Consider the following 17,581-nt stretch of genomic DNA (forward strand, 5'->3'; position numbering starts at 1 on the left):
AGATGGACGGGCAACGATGCGCCGATATAAGGTTCGCCCCCCTGGAAGATGCGAAGCCCTGTCATTCGAATATGTTCAGAACTCATGACGGACTCGTGCAACCGTGCACATGTGTCCTCCGCCGGCACACGACCCCACCCGTTCAACGATTCTCCATCAGGCAGCCCGCATGGCATGGAAAATCCCGACATGTCAAAATCGCATGAAAAGGCTCAATGCGCCCGCCCCAAATTGCGAGCAGGATGACAGGGCCTATTCAATCTGCGATTAGAAAGCTTATGAGAAGGCTTATTTCATCTTTTACATGACATATATCCAATTCACGTCTAGCTTGCCAAGCAGAGGCCCCAAGGCCTTCAACAATCGATCATGCATGATCGCTGGAATTTTTGATGGATAACTTTGTGAAGCCTCAATCGGCCTGATCGCAATGAGCTGAATCGAGTATCTGACTAGCCTTGCACACACACGCCTTTCTGTGAACGGGTGGTAGTCCTTATGTCTGAAGAGTAAAAGGTCTGAGCGAAACACACACCAATGGTAGAATTGGCCGACAGGTGCGTCCGACAATGTCGATCGACATAGAACACAATTTATTCCTCTCTCCATCCGCAGATGAGCATGATTAAATCTATACCTTTAAGATATCTTTTCAATCATCTCAAGCAAACCATCGCCTGCCGTGCACGTCTAGATCCGGTCTACCATACGTCGACTGCGAACCGAGTAGAACTATATAAACGAGCTGGTTCGGGGGGAAAGGAGATAGACCGCACCGGGGGACCAGGCTTGTTATTCACGATCGTTTCAATCTTTTCGAGAATCCCCGGGGTTAATTTCGGAATAATTTCGAGAGCTTTGAGGTTGTCAAGGACCTGCTCTGGACTGGAGGCGCCCAATATGACCGTGCTGGTGTTAGGGTTTTTTGCGAGCCAAGCCAGAGCCAAATGCGAAACTTTGCAGTTGAGTTCTGTAGAGACGCACATCGTAAGCGAACCGCGTATATCGATATAGAGTCGAAGATTGTACCAGTCTCAGCGATCTTTGACAATTCCTTCACCGCAGTGATTTGGCGCTTCCCTTCTTCCGATTGCAGGAATTCAACTCTTGACTTGATATATTCGTCATCACTGTTCAAGTCGTAGCGAGATCCTTCGGGTATGCCATCGTTGTACTATTACCTGTGAGATACGTTGCAAGGGCCGAATACTCAAGGATCGTACCTTGCCCGTCAAGATGCCGCCTGCCAATCCGGAGAACACAGTCGTTCCAAGGTTGTACTTCTTGTATAAAGGACTGGACGGTGAATCAGATCATCATAGGACATTCACGAAGAAATGGTTCGCACTCGAATTCGCCCTCCGCGCGTTCACGGTCAAGGAGGCTAAGAAGGGGACATCAGGAGAAAGATCTTTCAGAGGTCGATAATACGGACTTATGCATACACTGCTCGGCAACGGGAGCATGCAATCCGTACAGTTCAGCAACATCTACGGGTTCTCTGGATGAAATGAGAACATCAAGTCAATTTCAAAGGTACACATACGGTGTGCCTCCTCTATCTCACGAGCGGACCACTCGGAAGTTCCCCAATAGAACGCCTTAAGTCATGATGAATTTCCAACCTATAATGTAGCACATAAAGTCAAGGCACGACGCACCAGTCCTTGTTCAATGACCCAGTGAAACGCGCGAACGGTTTCTTCGATAGGAGCTAGGACGATAGAAGATAAAGGAGATCGAAACATCTACAACGAACAAAAACGTACTTGTAGGGTCAGGTCGATGAGCAAAAATCACGTCGACATAGTCCAACTGGAGCCGCTTCAAAGATGCCCTTGTGCCTTCAATTATGCTTTTGCGGATATCTTTCAGTAGAGGACGGTTGACAAAATCTCCGGTGCGCACTGTTTCCGCGAGAGACCCATATGGTTGTGTCCCCTCTCCGAACCCCAAAACAGCTTTGTGGTGACGACAAGATCAGTTCGGCGCAGACCGAGTTCTTTGATCACTCGTCCCCTGAAAGAAGTAAAGTTCACAAACAAGAGTCTGCGTTGTACAGCCGAGGGACACTCACATCTCGATTTCTGATTGACCATCGGCATAATTCTCAGCTTCATCGAACATGTTTATTCCATTTTCGAAAGCGGTTTTGATTATTTCCTGTTCATCTGTTAGAGACGTCACCAAGATATTCGCACTGAATCGAGCATACCTTAACAGGGTCACCAAAGACAGTCCCTCCGATAGTCAACCCTATACTTCACGATAGGTTTCGAAAACAAAGAAAAACATAGGGGGGTCGACTTACAGCCTCCTAATGAAAATACAGGAACGCGTAGCCCACTAGATCCCAACGTCCTGAAGGGCATGTTCTTTGGTTGAAACTCCAACTTTACGGGTTGAGACATGGTTGGGAAGGTATGAGAATGCGCGAAATACTCGAGAGATGTTAATATATAGCGGATCACCGAGGATTCTGCATCTACTTCATTTGTGGCGGGTGGCGGACCGCAATCATGATTGCGTGAAGTTGCGTGATCACTTGACTCTCACCGAGATGACTAAAGATAGTTTTCTGGAAGCGAGACATACATGTTCTCTGAGCGACGTTCGGTGGTGGGGATAGATGAAGAACTAGAGTCAGAAGCAAGCATGGAAAGTCGGAGATCTCAAGGTCTCAAGTTAACACAGATGCTGCTTTCCCGTAAGCTAGCTGAGGTCACCGATTTGCTGAACGTTCCCCGCGAAATCTGAAAGTAGAACGTTTTTTTTTGGAGATGCGTGAGCATGAGTCGCAAGCCCCCGGGACGCTATACTTCTCTGTGCCCGGGCATAACTCCCGTCGATCTGCCTTTGATGCTTCCTCCCGGCACACAAACTTTCCCCAAAATGTAAAGGTCCAACATCGTACCCACCGCAGGTGTTCACAGGGATGCATTCATCGATGCGTAGAAAACCAAGGCAGTGATGCCTATACTTATCCCTGTCGCCGGACAGCAAGAGTCGGATGTAGAGGCTCGAAGTACACCTGAGCGCTGTGCAAGGATATCATCGTCGTGCTGGTTTTGTGTTGCGATAAACTCAAGGAGGTTGTTGTCCGTAGCGCCCGAGAAAACATCGACATCTTGGACACGTCCTCATCCAAGACTTGGTGCTGAGGGCAAGGCCTGCGCTGCAGTGATAGATGCATTGCGGGGATGTGCTGGAAGGACACCGTAGTCCCACACATGGTCAACACGTTTAGATATTTTAGATATGAGCATTATCGATATCAGAGGTTAAAACCGTATATGGAGCGCGCGGAGGACAGGAGACGCTGTTGCGCGTGAAGGAGGTTGCGTTTCAACACCTGGCTGCACGTTTTCGCGCACACATGCCAGTTCGGGCCAGCTTCGGCGTCTTCCGGTAGAGTGATACCTTCAACGTGAGAAGTGGTGCTCCTTCACCTAGAACGATGAGGTTCTTTTCGTTTGCTCTGCTCCTGCTCCCGTTATCAGTGCATTCTGCCCTGGACAATCAGTTTGTGGTCTCTCCAGTAACCAGAATGTCAGAGATCGTCGAATCGCTGCAACACGCTCAGCCCACACTTGCCGATTTGCTTACGATCGAGCGCTCAGCGTCCATCTTCTTCTCCTACGCTCGGGAAACAGGTTTGAATAGCCTATTCTCGGATGAGACGGCAATGAATACAATACTTGTGCCAACAAACAAAGCTGTAATGGCGCTCGCTAAGAAGCCGTGAGTTGTCTCACACTGAAGCGATTCTGGGCATGATTTGACGAGTCTCCCGGTCGTTTTCGGAACTCAGACACCAGGATCCGTCACCTGTCGAACACGGTATCGAGATCTCAGAACAAGAGTTCGATTCTCGTTCGAAAAAGAACGTCGAGAAATGGGTCTCACTTCACATCATCCCAGTATGTGCCGTGTTCCCATGAACACTTGATCTGGTGCCCATATGTTCGTCTAGGAATCTCCCATATCACTCCTTGGTCACACGTACCCTACCCTTATCGAGGGAAAGTACGTCACCTTCACAGAAGTTGATGATGGGGCGACCGCTCCTGAATGGGCCCGAGTGCTGCTCAATGGTGATGTCCGAATTCTGGAGATGAAGGAGGTGCGCCGAGTGCTTCTCATTCGTTTCAGCTGCATCTCTCACCATCCACCTTTAGGCATCCAATGGGGTGTTATACCTCATCGACGGGACCGTTAGTGATGACTGATCGATACATATAGCGCGTACTCTTGATATGTATTCTGCATGTACGTTATTCGAGGGTTTTTTTTTCAAACACAGTTCGCGCCCAAGAAGCGGTGGCAATCTAGGTATCGAAGTCGCGCTTGCACTCGATGACGCAGACTGGGCAAGCGCTCTAAAACTCATTTGAACAAAAACAGATGTATACGTTATAATGCAGATGTTCAGAGTCATCCGCTCGAGGAACTGATGCGCATATTCAAAGGCATTTTCTACAAAAACTTAATATGGCACAAACAAGGACATGCGAAGAAGGCGGAGTCCTACAGCAGGTCCTCAATGCGCCTTGAAGCTTGAAGCCAGGCTGACCTGTTGGAATATGATTGGGCTTCCAGAAGCGCAGCCACTATCAGAGAATATCGTGAATAGTAATCATGACGTTATGAATCTCACGAACTTTCCTACATATTGGCTCAACGACCGTTGGAGATTCAGGCCCATTTCTAAACGGACTGTGGCAATGCCAGGAAGATAAACATGCATATCTGAAGGATGCCATGAAATTGTGACCGCTGTGCAGGCTTACCCCATCGTTGAGCGTTCCTTTCTCCTGTGCGGAGGGCGCGAGTCACAGTGATGCCATTAGCCGTCGGCATAGATAGAGACTATGCCGGGTATCGATACCAATCCTATGAAGAAAGGGGGGAGGGAGGGTTATTGATCGAGTCTAGTCAGACGTCACGATTCGATATAAGTGAGTAGTCTGGGATGTACTGAGTAAAATCACCATGGACTCACGAGAAGGAGAATGCTCGAAAACGCAACACGCACTCGAGACCTTGGAGAGTGGTCAAGGAATATCAGCGCTAAAATTTTCCGAGGTAATTCATTGTAAAACCATTCGAAGAATCGTCTAATGTAGACTGTGATGAAATGATAGTATTGAGTAAAATCTTTGTCTTTGCTGAAGGTCTTTCCACAAAGATTTCATGGAAATCCTCAGGCTCAGCGCGCAGTGTGGGGAGAAGGAGAACCAGTGACCTCACGTGATTCTCGCGTCGCGATGGTGGCTGTTGTTTATGATGAGTTTGGCTTGTGTTCACTCACGCTTGGTCACTCTTGCGCTGAATCAACAGAGGTCCACTTGCATCCACGACCAGGTGTGTGTCTGTGTGGATATCAGTGTGTATGAATGACTCATCTATACGTTGGATTTCCTGTAGTACCAATATGTCACATATCTCGAATGCAGAAATCAGTGTTCGTCATCTACCTGATGTTTCCGACACATCTATTACTTTCCAAATGCCTTCCGATGGCCACTTCGAGGAGAGATTGATGGATGAAGACAGCAAGGCATTCCTTCTTGGATTTGATGATAGCCTCGAAACTCCCATCCCACCCACACGGTGTTCCGCCCAAGATCCTTTGACCCTTGACCAGCTGACGCCACAGCGGAAACTGACCTCCGACATACAGGACGCTCTGACATCGACCTTTGCACCCCCAGATGTCTCGAATGCTGTATCGCCGAAACTCCCGACATCTCCTTTGCGTATCGGAGGCCGCGCACATACTAAGGCCCGCCCTACGCGATCAAAACTTACAAATAGCCACATTACCCCCGACGCGTGGAGCACTAGTCGATTCGGCAACCTGGAACTGGAAGCGGATAGCTTGCTGCGAAGAAATAGCGGTGCCGATTCGATCCGTGGAGCTCCCACTAGGCCGGGCGAGAGACGACCGGACGAGACGAGAACTGAACCACCGGAAGGCCATCGATTGCACAGCGAGGAAAGGGCGTCTGAACTACAAGATGTGGGTATTCATTTACGTCTTTCACTTGTTGTGCTTACACCTCCCTCAGTCTCGCACGGACACAGGGCCCATCGAGTTTCCATCCAGCTTTGTATCCCATACGCTATCGAAACCCTCTCCGTCCAATGGGGAAGTTGCATGCGACGGTATTGACACACAAAGCACTGGAGGTAGCAGTAGCAGGCTACTCAACGAGAGAACGTAAGACTATTTGTCGATCGAGACGGGCGTCTTTGTTCACGTTTTTTCTTAGGTACTTCAAGTCGGTCCCGCAGCCCGAATTAGCGCCCGTTCCTCACTGTCTGCCGAAGTCACCCGACCGTCCTCGTCCAGGTGTCGGTGCACGCGATCAGGGACCGCTCACCCTCTCTCAACTGTCACCTCGCAAAGGTTCCGAAGGAGTCCTGTCAACGCAGGCCGTGCCACCATCGCCTATGAGGACTTCCATGAAACGTTCCATATCTCCCTCGCTGCATTCTATTGAAGCAAGGGACATGGGAAAACCGGCGGATAAAATTTCGAATGAAAGACGATCGAAACGTATCAAGACCCTCCAGCTGTCTCTCGCAAGGAACGTGGTTGAACTCAACGCTTCTTCTCAGCGTCTGACCAGAGCTCCGCCGGCAGCAAGGAATTTCACTCAGCAGGGGCGCCGGACATCGCTGAGGAAAGATCGGAGCGCCTCGACATCTTCCAGAACTCTGCATGTTTCCAGCTCCAGCGACGCGAGGCGTTCAAGGGCCGCTGACAAGCGACGCGACGAGAATTCGTCCACCTCAAGGCCTGGCCCAGCGACCAAATCGAGCAGACTTGTAAGTCAATGTGCCTCATGTATGTTTATAAATCTTATGAGGTCGTTCTAGTCCGTTGCATTGCCTCCCGCGAAACTCACCAAGCCGATCGCTTTCCGCTTCGAATCGGACGCGCGGATAGAAGCGCGGAAATTGGACTTCCAATCGAGCGTGCCTACAAGACGCTCGGAGCGTCATCGTGGCCCGTCGATCCCAGATTTCAGGTCCCTGCACGCAGCGCAATCTGAATTAGCCGCGATTAGGAAGGAGCATATCAATCCTACTGTCCCATTACCTCTCGGGCTCAGTACCGAAACGAGAGCCAAGGAACGCGAGAAGTTCGAGGAGATCAGGAGGGCAAAGGAAATGGAGATTGAACGACAGAAAGAAGAACAGCAGAAGCAGAGAGAACTCGAAGAGCAAATGGAGATCAAGGAGTTAAGGAGAAGAGCAGTCCCGAAAGCCAACCAGGTCCCAGAATGGTATGCTAATGCACCCAAACGGAAACAAAGGGGCTCATGAGGTGTGTTTTATGTAACGCTCTTCGATGTCCCAACACTGCGTGGTCTGGCTCATCTGGTTCTAGTGTATACCATTTCAATCATATATCTGTAGACATATGTTGTCGTTTTTTGAAAGATCGATGTCAGACGACTAACACACATCAGACACTGGGCTGCCACGCGTCGAGCCCGTCGAGCGTTCACCGATCATGCACCTGTCACTGACTACCCACCGAACACTTCTCCGACGGCGTGTTTTCCGACGAAGTCGGGATCAATACAGTCTCGTTTAACTGTTCGCAACAAAGGAACTTCACTTCCTTGAGCCGAATGCTAGCCTTGGCGAGGCAGGTCTGCTGGTCGAGTCCTAGCAAAGCCTGGATTGATGAAAGTCTCTGGCCGCTTCCACAAGATCCCCACAAGGGACCCAAACACCCATGAGGAGCTAAGCAGTCTATGTGCTCTCGTATTTTGTGCGCGGTAAGCTTCTTCACGATCGGGCGTCCTCACGAAACGAATCGCAGATCTCATCTATACCCTTCCGGAACCCCAGACACGTTCTCTTCAGTGGGATGTAAGCGCTAGATCAGTACAGTAGGTGTACGGGCTGTTGCTGCGTGTTGCGATGTGAGTCGCAGGATCGCACCCGCTGTTATATTGCATTGAGTCTGGTGGCGAGGCCCACGACTTCTCAGCGCCAACTGCGTTTCGCTGCTAATTGAAGTCCGCGACAAGATTTATGAGGGCGCTCAATCGAGAGACTCTTCACTCGATCGAGCGGTAAGTACACTACGGGGGTTTTTTTTTGCGAATGCCACTGCAATCGATCATTCCCTCCGGGAATCGATAGTTCGTGTCGATGTTAAACGGCCGCCATCGGCGATAAGTAATGGCCTGTGGCAGATGCGATGAATCATCAGGATACTACGTACATATTAGTCAAGATATATCTAGATATATGCACTGCTTTTGACTGGCGACCATGCGATGAAAGTGAATGTTGGAAGACTCGGAGCGGAAGACGGCAGACTGATCCGCAGTGGCAAAAACTAGGCGGAGGACAATAGGACACAGCTCCACCGATTTTCGGGCACATGTGCGCTACAGGACCCGAGGTCCGCTCGTGGCAACGGCATGTTTAGGACACATCTGGTTTTTGTGGTGCGGGCCAAGAGAATGGAGACGTCGTGGTGCGCAGCGGACGACATGAGGCCATGAGACAGTAGACTGGAAACGAAACGAAACAGGCGGCGCCACCAGCAGCGCCGTGTGCTGGTGTAAGGGAAGACGTTGCTTTGTTCCTGTGTGGTGGACCCTGAGCGTCAATGGTGCGACTTCCTTTTCGGGATAGATAAACGGATTGATGTGTCCGATCCGGACAAATGTGCGTTATCAGGGCGACCCGGCAGACAGGCCATGAATTGACCACAACACTTGTCCTCCTTCCCTTTCCAGACGTCACCACTTCATCCCGACTCCGAGATGTGCATAAAAGGTGGACGCTCTCCTCCCCTCCCTTCCCATCTCCAACTCGCTCTGTACCCATCATAACCAGCTTGACATCTCCATCAACCTCACAATGCACTCCTCCTCATCCGCGTCTTCCGTCGCTGCCTCCGCATCACCCTCGCCCTCCATGTGCCATTCGCACAAGTTGTCCGCTACACCCACGGTCCTCCACTCTGTCACCAAGGTAGACAGTGACGAACATCCCTTCGCGAACTTCAGCTCTCCGCAATGCTGCCACTGCGGTTGGCGCGGGGCTCACTCTCCTACATGCCCCTTCCGCAGGCACTAGGCCTTCTGTACCCGTTTCTCGTCCTTCGTGAGTTCTCAATCTTTTTTCCACTTACTGCGGATACTCAACCGTGGCCACAGGCTTTCCCACATCGATTGTTTCACGACCATTGTTCTGCTGTGTACTACCACCATCATCCGCATCGTATTTCACACGCCTTGGAGGAGGGTAGGGCGTTATTCGACAGTCAGTGTGTAATGTAGGAGGTGTAGGGCTGTTGGACCCTGTAGGAGAGTTTTATCGTTTTCACTGTATCATGCTATATCATGCTATCGTATCGTCGTCGTCGTCTTGTTTCATGTTCCTTGCGACCATCAAGATATCTTGTGTTCCCCACAATCTCCGACTCCCGAGTCAGCTGAAGTCTGATCGATGCGATCCGTTCCGGTCCTCCTTCCGTGTTGATCTGGCTATCACTCTTCATCGCGATCAGGGACACCCTCGGAGCGCAGGTTTTTGAACGGAGCTCAGTACCAGTCTTGTAGCCGGACGAGTAGCAGCGGGTAACGGTCCGAGGCTTTCTTTATAAGCGACAAGTATAGGCGGCCCGGAAGCAAATCCACGGCGTGTTGAATCCTGGTTCATCGTTTCTACCGTCGAGCGGGCTTCGGCATGCTCACGAGCCTTTCCGTGCATCATTTTGTGCTCGCTATAGAGATCACCAGTCAATTTTGTTTTGTTCTGCAAATTTGTGACAAAACTGGCTCAACTCGGCAATCGGGCACCCGGTCGCCTATTTCCCCGCATTACACCATTCAGGAACCGAATCCCCGCAATACATTCACATTCAACATCCCTTTCTCACCGCTCGATCGCACCTCATACCATGACCCCCCAACGCGATTTTCTCGTCGAACAACCCACTCACTCCGATGAGGTCGTAATTAACTTCCCTGCGGAACATGTTCTTGTCATTGTTATGAATCGCCAAGCATCTTTGAACGCGATGACGCCACAAATGGAAACAGATATCAAAAATTGCCTCAACTGGTTCGACAGCGAACCTTCTTTGTGGTACTTGTCTACACCACACTGACATCGAAGCCTAAGCTGATGGTCTCCCGCCTCCCACTTCAGGGTGGCAATCATCACCGGGACAGGCCGGGCCTTTTGTGCGGGCGCAGACCTCAAAGCGTCAGTGTGCTGACGAGGCACTTGTCTGGCTACATCAAGTTGCTGCTCACGTTTGGCATTTGTAGATGGAACACTAAGCAGCAAGGCGGCCAGTCTGATGAACAAGAGAGAATCGCATCATCTCCCCATGGATTCGGCTCTATCTCACGTCGTGTGTCTTCTAAGCCGATCCTCGCTGCTGTGAATGGCGGCGCGTTCGGCGGAGGCGTGGAGATGGTAATGAACTGCGATCTTGTCATTGCCAGTGACGAGGCCGTCTTTTCCCTTCCAGAAGTCAAGCGTGGGGTCATCGCAGCCCAAGGAGGTGTGCATCATGATTCATGCGCGCCTCGGTCATATCAGAAAATTTGAATATCTGGCTCCGTTACAGTCATTCCTCGGCTGAGAGCTGTAGCAGGACATCAAGTTAGTGCGACTCGATCATCTGAAAATAGATTGCATTGTTGATATTCTTGCAGCTGGCCTCCGAGATGCTTTTGCTCGGACGAACAATCAGTGCCGCGGAGGCACAGCAGCGCTTTGGATTGTAAGCTGTGCGCGCTGTGTACTCTTTTGTTCACAACTGATTGATGTGGACACGCAAGCGTCAACTCTGTCGTTCCAAAAGAGAGAGTACTTCAGACGGCCATCGAATGGGCGACGCAGATAGCGGCGAACTCGCCAGACGCTGTGCAAAGCACGAAGCGGGGGTTAATTTTGGCCGCACAGCATGGTGACGTAGAGCGCGCAGTCATCGCCCATGCCTGGAGCGCCGAAAGCAAACGGGCTTACAAGGGGAATAACATCAAGGTTCGTCTTCATTTTGATACACACACTGGCGATGCACGCTTCACACCGTCAATCTAGGAGGGCCTCAAGGCGTTCTCGGAGGTACGTACTTTCTCCCTTGCTGGCCTAGGTCACTGAATTGTATATCGAATTTGTAGCACAAGCGCAAGCCCAACTGGAGTAACCCTGCCAAGTTGTAGTCAAGTGGCTATTGTACGAGTACCCTTCCTTTACGCCGCCAGCGAAATACAGTCCCCTCTCCTTTTTTAAATATACTCCAATTTGTAGAGATTGTTTCGACTGACTGTTCCTTTTATGGAGCGAGGGATGCGCTCAGAAACCAGACCACAGGACATCGGTGCTTTCGGGTGTATCGTAACAGCGTAATCGAATACATAATCCTGTGGATCTCCAACGCTAGCCAGCGCTCATATATATGTGTCCTGATGACGATGCAAAACGAGGCTCAGCGAATGACTGCGAACAATCGGAGATAACTTATCTTCTCATCCAATATTTCGAATAAGGCCTGCGCGTATTATCAATAAAAAGATATCTTCGAGACCCTGGGTGTGACCGGCATTCACGGCACTCCCGTTCAACGCAGTATCGAAGCGTGTTGGGATTAATGAAATGTCGAGGATTTAGCGAGGGATGTCTGATCGTCGTGAAAACGGTGCAGTATACCGTGCAAAGTCCCATCGATATCATGATAAGAAGCAGTGAACCCGGGAACAGTCTGTCGTCCAGCACGCGCATCAATAGGCACGGGTAAGTTCGAATTCGACGAGGTAGCTAGAGTGCGAACCATGTCCGTGAAAGCTGGGAATAAATCGACGCGTTTTTGTGACAGACCTCCAGGATGCGCAAATATCGATTGAATTGCGAACAAAGCCGCAGAAACACCGAATCAGTTCGAGCCTTGACTCACAGACTCAAGGGGCATCAATAGAGTCGGATGGCGAGAGCGAACCGAAGAGAAGTACATTAGTAGTCCCTTGATCCACACAATTCGAAGCCGAAGGCTTGCGGGCCAATCGTGAGAAGCATATGTACACACTGGGTCTTCTTGGACACTGATCATTGGGCGGGTGCTTTTCAGTTGGCAATTCGTTCGGGGGCATGCGAGATCAGGTGCGGAGATTATGCAGTCATTCCTGAGAAGAAACCTATCTGATGGGGTCGAAGAGGGTCGAAGTCTCCCAACATTCAAGGGGATCCACGGTACAGATGATGCTATCAATCATGATTTCGAAACCCAGAAAGCACTAACCAATAGAAGGGACATAGCCAGCCGTGCATAAGATTCTACTCATCGTGGTATCAGCAGGTCCTGGCACATGGCCAACAAGCGCGGTTATTCCTCAGATTAGGTCATAGAACAGTCAAGTGAGACTGGCAACGACGATGAGAAAGGATGGAAGTGTATAGGGCAGGCTTCAAGTAGGCGGCACAAACACTGCAGAATCCAATGAAAGTTGGCAGAAGCGAAATAAGGAAGACGCAGATGTACTCGACACGTATCCAGGCAGGTGCCCCATTCCCGTCTGGCTATCAATCGAGTCGAAATATGTGTAACCCTTCTTAGATAGCCTGAACAGTATATATGCGGACAAACATACGAAATATACGTCGACTTCATGATTGATTAGAGAGAAAACATAGGCCATACTCCGATAGTTGTGTGTAGAATCGGATGGTGTTACTCAGATATTGAGTACTTGGGTATGCATGTTCGCCTTGGCATCTTCTGCATGCCGTGCTGGAAACTGCCGGAAACTGCTTCCTTGTCACGTCACTGTCACGTCACGCATTCACGTCTTTCTTTATTACCTGCATGTCTCCAGATCCAAAGTCGATCAACCCGGTGGACATTCCAGCCCCACCTCCGCCCAATAGGTTCTTTCAAGAATGGACTCGTGAATTCTCTCTGCTGACGGGATACGGTATATCTCATGATGAGCGCGTGAACGAGATTGGACGCCGCAATTGCGAGAAATGGAAGAAAGAGCTCTTAAATTACAGTCAGTATTCGTGCGTCGTCGTCGTCGTCCTATTGCTCGTGTTCTACCGTATATGAGGCAACACTCACTCCGATGCCAACCATGATTTACAGGTCCTTCGGTTGTTTTCATGCTGCGACAATTGAAGCTTGCCGGAGTTGACGTCAAATCTGAAAATCTGCCATGTTCCCCATGCGACCAGACTCGGACTGGTGGATTTTTGCCCGATCACGGAGCTATCATTCTTTGTCAGGCTAATTTACTGGGCAACAAAGACCACTTGGAACATACGATGGTTCATGAACTTGTGCATATGTTTGATCATGTCAAGTTCAAGGTCAGATGGAACGATCTGAGACATCACGCATGCAGCGAGGTGAGCATGAATGGATATGAATACACACCTAAGGCAGATTGATTAGTGATTCTGCCAACAGATTCGTGCAGCTAGCCTGAGTGGTGAGTGCAAATGGACAAGGGAGGTGGATCGCCGCATCTTGAACTTCTCTAAGCAGCATCAGGCGAGTCTGCCATCCGTTTGTCAATCCAGTGCATTAACAGGGCCATCACAAATTTCTAAGGCCTGCGTACGCCGACGTGCTATCACAGCCGTTATGGCGAATGAGGCGTGTCTAGACAAAACGGCCGCGGAACGTGCTGTGAACGAGGTCTGGGAAAGCTGCTTCAATGATACACGGCCCTTTGACGAAGTAACACACACGTTGAACGGACTAGGTGCACCATACTGATTCATGCCGTCCCACCAGATCTATTAGGTCAATTTCCGCGGGTCACCTACCAGTAAACACGCGGTGTGCCAACGCTGGCTGGTCACCTTTATTGACTGCTTGGGTGATTTGGCAGGAGCGTCTCTTAGAGACGGAGAATGCCCGTATGATATGCTCCACGAACCGCACTTCTCAATGTTAAACATCTATTCGACAGCTCTCAAAAGCTTGCAGCCGAATTTTTGGCAGTGATTCGAGAACAGTCTGACATGAAAGAAATATGAACTAAAAATAAGGCCGGAAACGGTGGCACAAATAGAACCTCGGCACGGTCACGTGGAAGTACGGCGTGCGACTGGGTATATAAGTTTTTGGTAGCTCAACATGAGTAGGCAAACTTGCCCCGCTTGTTCGCTTACGACTCTCACGTTCACCATTCCCCCCGTATTCCCCCTGTCGCCTCCGCCGCAAAATGTTCTTTAAGCTTAGGTGTGTATGTTTCCTTTTGGTGGGTGCTAGACCTGACCTCACCATCTCAGCGTCCTTGTGGCCCTTGTTCCTTTCGTCGCGTGCCTCACAATCAACACGCCGGAGAATCTTTCTTCTGGGGGCACTACCACCATCTCTTGGTCCACAAGCTCTGGAGATCCGTCTGTATTTTCTTTGGAGCTTACGAACGTAGTCTTCCACAATTCGTTCGCCATCGCGAATAATGTCCAGAGTTCGGCTGGTAGTGTGACTCTTCAGCTCCCTGCTGTTCCGCCCGGGTGAGTGCCGCTTTTACAGCTAGAATTTATTCAACAACGTTAATGTCCGCGGAAGTGATGGTTACACTCTCGAGGCTGTGAATATTACGTGAGTCTAAGGTGCCAACTACATGCTTCGCATAGGCAATAAACGCAACTCTACACGCTCAGCAACATCAATGATGTAATTGCAACTAGTGGAGGCTTCTCCATTGCTGCGGCATCCAGCATTGTCGCATCCAGCACTTCCGCACCGGCTACCTCTGCTTCGAGTGCGGCCAGTGCATCTGGGTAAGAGCCCGTGATTGATGATTGTCAATGGAAACTTATTGCATCCTTCAGCACCGGGAGCGCCGCTACCACTCCTGCGACCAGTAGCAGCTCCTTTGGCCGCACAGTAGCTGCTTCCTCGACCCTTTCGGGCTCGGCTTCTGGCTCTGCGTCTGGTTCTGCTGCGTCATCGTCAACATCGCCGACTAGCTTCAACGCCGCGACACACATTAAGGCCTTGAGTGCTGGTTCCATTGGTGCAATGGTCGCTGGTGCAGTTGTCGGGGCTGCAGTCTTCGCACTATAGGTGATGGGTCTCGTCTGTTTCTCTTCTCGGACTGTGAACTTTTTGGGACTTTTTGAGACGGTCTTCTCCCCATGAGACTTCTCTTTGAACTTTTCGGTTTTGTACCGTCTTGTCGATATCCTTGCAGGAATGCGTACATACCACTCGATACACTCGTTCGATATTGTCTACATAGCGTATCTAGTGTCTAGTACTTGTCTGTTCTAGATTTATTTGGAGAGGCCTTACGGAACGTGGCGATTTCTTCAGTCTATCTGCGATGGGAGCGAGGTAAGTCAAGACTTTTGAGATCAACTCGAGATCGTCAGTCAAGGACAATGGAGGCCAACTGACGACTTACGCACTTTCGGGACGGCCTGGGTCAGTCCCTCTGACAAATCTCTCTTCGTAGTGGAACTGGGAAAGCGCCAACCCTCGCCGAACGCGTTCGTAGTACCTTCTGCAGTTTTGAGCCTCAGTGGAGGGCTTTGCACCTACGGCCGTTCGAAGGGGTGGAGTGACCTTGTAAGCAAAGAGACGCACGAATGCTGAAACACTTACGTTGTCAGTGAGGATCCCGATGTGAATCCCAAGCTTAATTCGGGCTTCTCGGAACAACGGCGAACTTTACTGGCATGGCGTTTATTATATTCAACAATGCGTGCTGTAGGCATGCTATGGATCGATCAAGAAACATAATAGTAGAGAAATCCAGATGGACTGCATGGAGGCGCCCCTTAACATTGTCATTTTTTGTTGGCCATCGTTGAAAAGCCTAAGGTAGTCATCACTTCGTTAGCGGGGCAGTGCTGCGTCCGCATCCACCGGATGTGCGGACGCCAGTCTACATTAGCGCATCCAGGATATAGCTAAGCAAGGTGTCTGATAAAGGTCGCAAGCGTCATCAATTGGATGCGTGCATAATCAGAGCCTATCTTTGCGCGCAAATTATCACCGGTAGAGTATATAAGGCCCCTTGCCGCAGGAATAGAATAACACAAATACGGTCATCGACTGAGCTCTCGACAACGTAGTCCAATAGTTCGTAAGCCTAGCGGGACGGTACGTCACATGAAAGACAACCGAGGGACGTCGAAATATAGTACTCCAAGACCATGAGAAGGCGATGGTATTATAGTCGAATGACGCCGTGAGTGTCTACGTCGCTGCCTGGGATGCCCGCGTGCCTATCACTCTCTCGCGCGGCGTCATTTGAGAAAGAATGCCCGTGGCTTTGCCCGTCGCTTTCTGATCCCAAAATTGCTTCCTCTTCTTCTGGAAGGGACGGCAGTCGTTCGAAGCCTGGGCCAGAACGGTCTCCATTGTTCCAAGAACGCGCATGTTGTCCAGCGAACTGATCGCGAACCGATTGAATCCTTTCTAGAGTGTCTGTAAGAGAGAAGAACGAGACACGAGGGATTTGGTCGAAGCCGCGCTGCTGGAGGACATATCGCCTATACAGCGTTCCACCGACAAGGTAAAGCATGACAAGCACCAGCGCGCTGTGTATCATTGAATGCATGATGAGAGAACTTGGACTCTGATCGATGAAGACACGTACATCATGGACATACCGACGATCAGGCCTCCCCAGAAGCCTGATGGCTCGCTAGTAGGACACGCTAACTAATAGCACATGAGAAACCAGTGCCAGCTATGTGGTATTTACGACCCACGTGTGTCCTCCATTCAATAAAGAATGCACACGCCGACTCATCGTTCGGCGGAAGCTGTGCGACTAGCCGAGGCTTTCCTACGAACAAATGTAAGCTGCAGGAACAACGTTCTCACACATCGACGTCATCTACCTGATCCGAAAACAGACGTATCACATATGAAGCGTACAGCGGTCGAAGCCCGAAGGTGGTCAGCACCCGTACACGGTGATCCTCCTGTCAGGATGAGAAGGGGATGCCTATCCCGTACAAGTAGAGTGGTATTGACTTCGCTGAACCATGGCGAAATCAGTCGCTGAGACCTGAGGGAGGTCAGGTCCTCTATGAGCTCACCCTAAAGAGAAGTCGCCGTGGCCTCTGCGCGTAAATGCAGCGATGTTTTCTGGGTGTGCCACATCGGGATTCCATGTCTCATGCACGACGCCTTTACAAACATTGATGAACAACTCTTGACCGCCTGGAGCCTTGAAGCTATAGTCTGTACTAGACTCCTGACCATATTTAGTTGTAAATTCTATGGGTGGCTGGGGGACCCGAATCGGCAACAGGGGGAGTTCGCAGAGGGTCAACTAAGGATGTAAACTTACCTCGACTGAAGGGGCCGTAGATCATAGTACCTGCCACCCCTGTGAGCTGTACACGGTTGTTCTTCTGCCGCAGCATAACTTCTCAAGAATACGCAAGTAGAGGAGAGAGCTAAAAGCCATTTTGTTAGCGAGGGCATACCAGTAACCAGATGGTAGTCAGCGGCAACGTCGGACCAGCGAAAGCTCGAGTTTGGAGAACACAAACCGTGGGAAACTCCGAATTCAGCTGATCGTCATTGGGCAGCCCGTCGCCGCCTACCTCCGCCTAC

The 17,581-nt window shown here is 50.4% G+C and overlaps 8 protein-coding genes across 8 annotated transcripts; 6 read left to right on the forward strand and 2 right to left on the reverse strand.

The window, feature by feature from the left end:
* Window positions 1-515: 515 nt before the first annotated feature.
* Window positions 516-2,463, reverse strand: bKv1 (voltage-gated potassum channel beta 1). Its single transcript, XM_009542086.1, has 13 exons — window positions 2,312-2,463; window positions 2,216-2,256; window positions 2,078-2,163; window positions 1,909-2,019; window positions 1,770-1,855; window positions 1,662-1,714; window positions 1,547-1,601; window positions 1,436-1,490; window positions 1,349-1,384; window positions 1,224-1,296; window positions 1,030-1,174; window positions 777-970; window positions 516-715 (listed from the first exon to the last, which is right to left on the reverse strand). Exons 1-13 carry the CDS (start codon window positions 2,409-2,411, stop codon window positions 662-664), a joined length of 1,089 nt encoding a protein of 362 aa, XP_009540381.1. The 5' UTR covers window positions 2,412-2,463; the 3' UTR covers window positions 516-661.
* A 1,084-nt stretch (window positions 2,464-3,547) lies between these two features.
* On the forward strand, window positions 3,548-4,229 carry HETIRDRAFT_40718 (uncharacterized protein; the record flags this gene model as incomplete). Its single annotated transcript, XM_009542019.1, has 4 exons — window positions 3,548-3,741; window positions 3,812-3,920; window positions 3,974-4,123; window positions 4,179-4,229. The coding sequence occupies 4 exons, from the start codon at window positions 3,548-3,550 to the stop codon at window positions 4,227-4,229; spliced, it is 504 nt and encodes a 167-aa protein (XP_009540314.1).
* Window positions 4,230-5,434: 1,205 nt separating this feature from the next.
* On the forward strand, window positions 5,435-7,335 carry HETIRDRAFT_307437 (uncharacterized protein; the record flags this gene model as incomplete). Its single annotated transcript, XM_009542441.1, has 4 exons — window positions 5,435-6,022; window positions 6,072-6,223; window positions 6,276-6,834; window positions 6,886-7,335. The coding sequence occupies 4 exons, from the start codon at window positions 5,435-5,437 to the stop codon at window positions 7,333-7,335; spliced, it is 1,749 nt and encodes a 582-aa protein (XP_009540736.1).
* Window positions 7,336-8,895: 1,560 nt separating this feature from the next.
* HETIRDRAFT_41255 (uncharacterized protein) lies at window positions 8,896-9,114 on the forward strand (the record flags this gene model as incomplete). The annotated part of the gene is made up of 1 exon (XM_009542034.1): window positions 8,896-9,114. One exon carries the CDS (start codon window positions 8,896-8,898, stop codon window positions 9,112-9,114), a length of 219 nt encoding a protein of 72 aa, XP_009540329.1.
* Window positions 9,115-9,940: 826 nt separating this feature from the next.
* HETIRDRAFT_413123 (uncharacterized protein) lies at window positions 9,941-11,216 on the forward strand (the record flags this gene model as incomplete). Its single annotated transcript, XM_009542442.1, has 8 exons — window positions 9,941-10,128; window positions 10,192-10,248; window positions 10,314-10,552; window positions 10,619-10,653; window positions 10,707-10,774; window positions 10,833-11,037; window positions 11,095-11,118; window positions 11,175-11,216. 8 exons carry the CDS (start codon window positions 9,941-9,943, stop codon window positions 11,214-11,216), a joined length of 858 nt encoding a protein of 285 aa, XP_009540737.1.
* Window positions 11,217-12,892: 1,676 nt separating this feature from the next.
* On the forward strand, window positions 12,893-13,732 carry HETIRDRAFT_26599 (Metallo peptidase M76; the record flags this gene model as incomplete). Its single annotated transcript, XM_009541971.1, has 4 exons — window positions 12,893-13,040; window positions 13,133-13,395; window positions 13,457-13,555; window positions 13,601-13,732. Coding segments are annotated over 4 exons (642 nt in total), but the record flags the coding sequence as incomplete, so codon positions are not given.
* Window positions 13,733-14,141: 409 nt separating this feature from the next.
* On the forward strand, window positions 14,142-15,300 carry HETIRDRAFT_437545 (uncharacterized protein). The gene is made up of 5 exons (XM_009542443.1): window positions 14,142-14,236; window positions 14,287-14,514; window positions 14,570-14,602; window positions 14,665-14,784; window positions 14,836-15,300. Exons 1-5 carry the CDS (start codon window positions 14,220-14,222, stop codon window positions 15,068-15,070), a joined length of 633 nt encoding a protein of 210 aa, XP_009540738.1. The 5' UTR covers window positions 14,142-14,219; the 3' UTR covers window positions 15,071-15,300.
* Window positions 15,301-16,207: 907 nt separating this feature from the next.
* HETIRDRAFT_99194 (uncharacterized protein) lies at window positions 16,208-17,388 on the reverse strand (the record flags this gene model as incomplete). Its single annotated transcript, XM_009542444.1, has 7 exons — window positions 16,208-16,403; window positions 16,456-16,551; window positions 16,611-16,675; window positions 16,726-16,802; window positions 16,858-16,997; window positions 17,059-17,149; window positions 17,313-17,388. 7 exons carry the CDS (start codon window positions 17,386-17,388, stop codon window positions 16,208-16,210), a joined length of 741 nt encoding a protein of 246 aa, XP_009540739.1.
* Window positions 17,389-17,581: the final 193 nt, after the last annotated feature.

Source organism: Heterobasidion irregulare (assembly GCF_000320585.1).
Source record: "Heterobasidion irregulare TC 32-1 unplaced genomic scaffold scaffold_01, whole genome shotgun sequence".
In the NCBI taxonomy this organism is placed as follows: Eukaryota; Fungi; Basidiomycota; class Agaricomycetes; order Russulales; family Bondarzewiaceae; genus Heterobasidion; species Heterobasidion irregulare.

Bases quoted from the DNA above. Each gene is read 5' to 3' on its own strand.
- HETIRDRAFT_437545 (XM_009542443.1), top strand. The intron at 14,603-14,664 runs GTGAGTCTAAGG...CTACACGCTCAG, and splicing joins CTCGAGGCTGTGAATATTAC to CAACATCAATGATGTAATTG. The intron at 14,785-14,835 runs GTAAGAGCCCGT...TGCATCCTTCAG, and splicing joins AGTGCGGCCAGTGCATCTGG to CACCGGGAGCGCCGCTACCA.
- bKv1 (XM_009542086.1), bottom strand. From the start codon at position 2,411: ATGTCTCAACCCGTAAAGTTGGAGTTTCAACCAAAGAACATGCCCTTC. The intron at 1,385-1,435 runs GTCCGTATTATC...TCCCCTTCTTAG, and splicing joins GCCGAGCAGTGTATGCATAA to CCTCCTTGACCGTGAACGCG. The intron at 971-1,029 runs GTACAATCTTCG...GCGTCTCTACAG, and splicing joins GTCAAAGATCGCTGAGACTG to AACTCAACTGCAAAGTTTCG.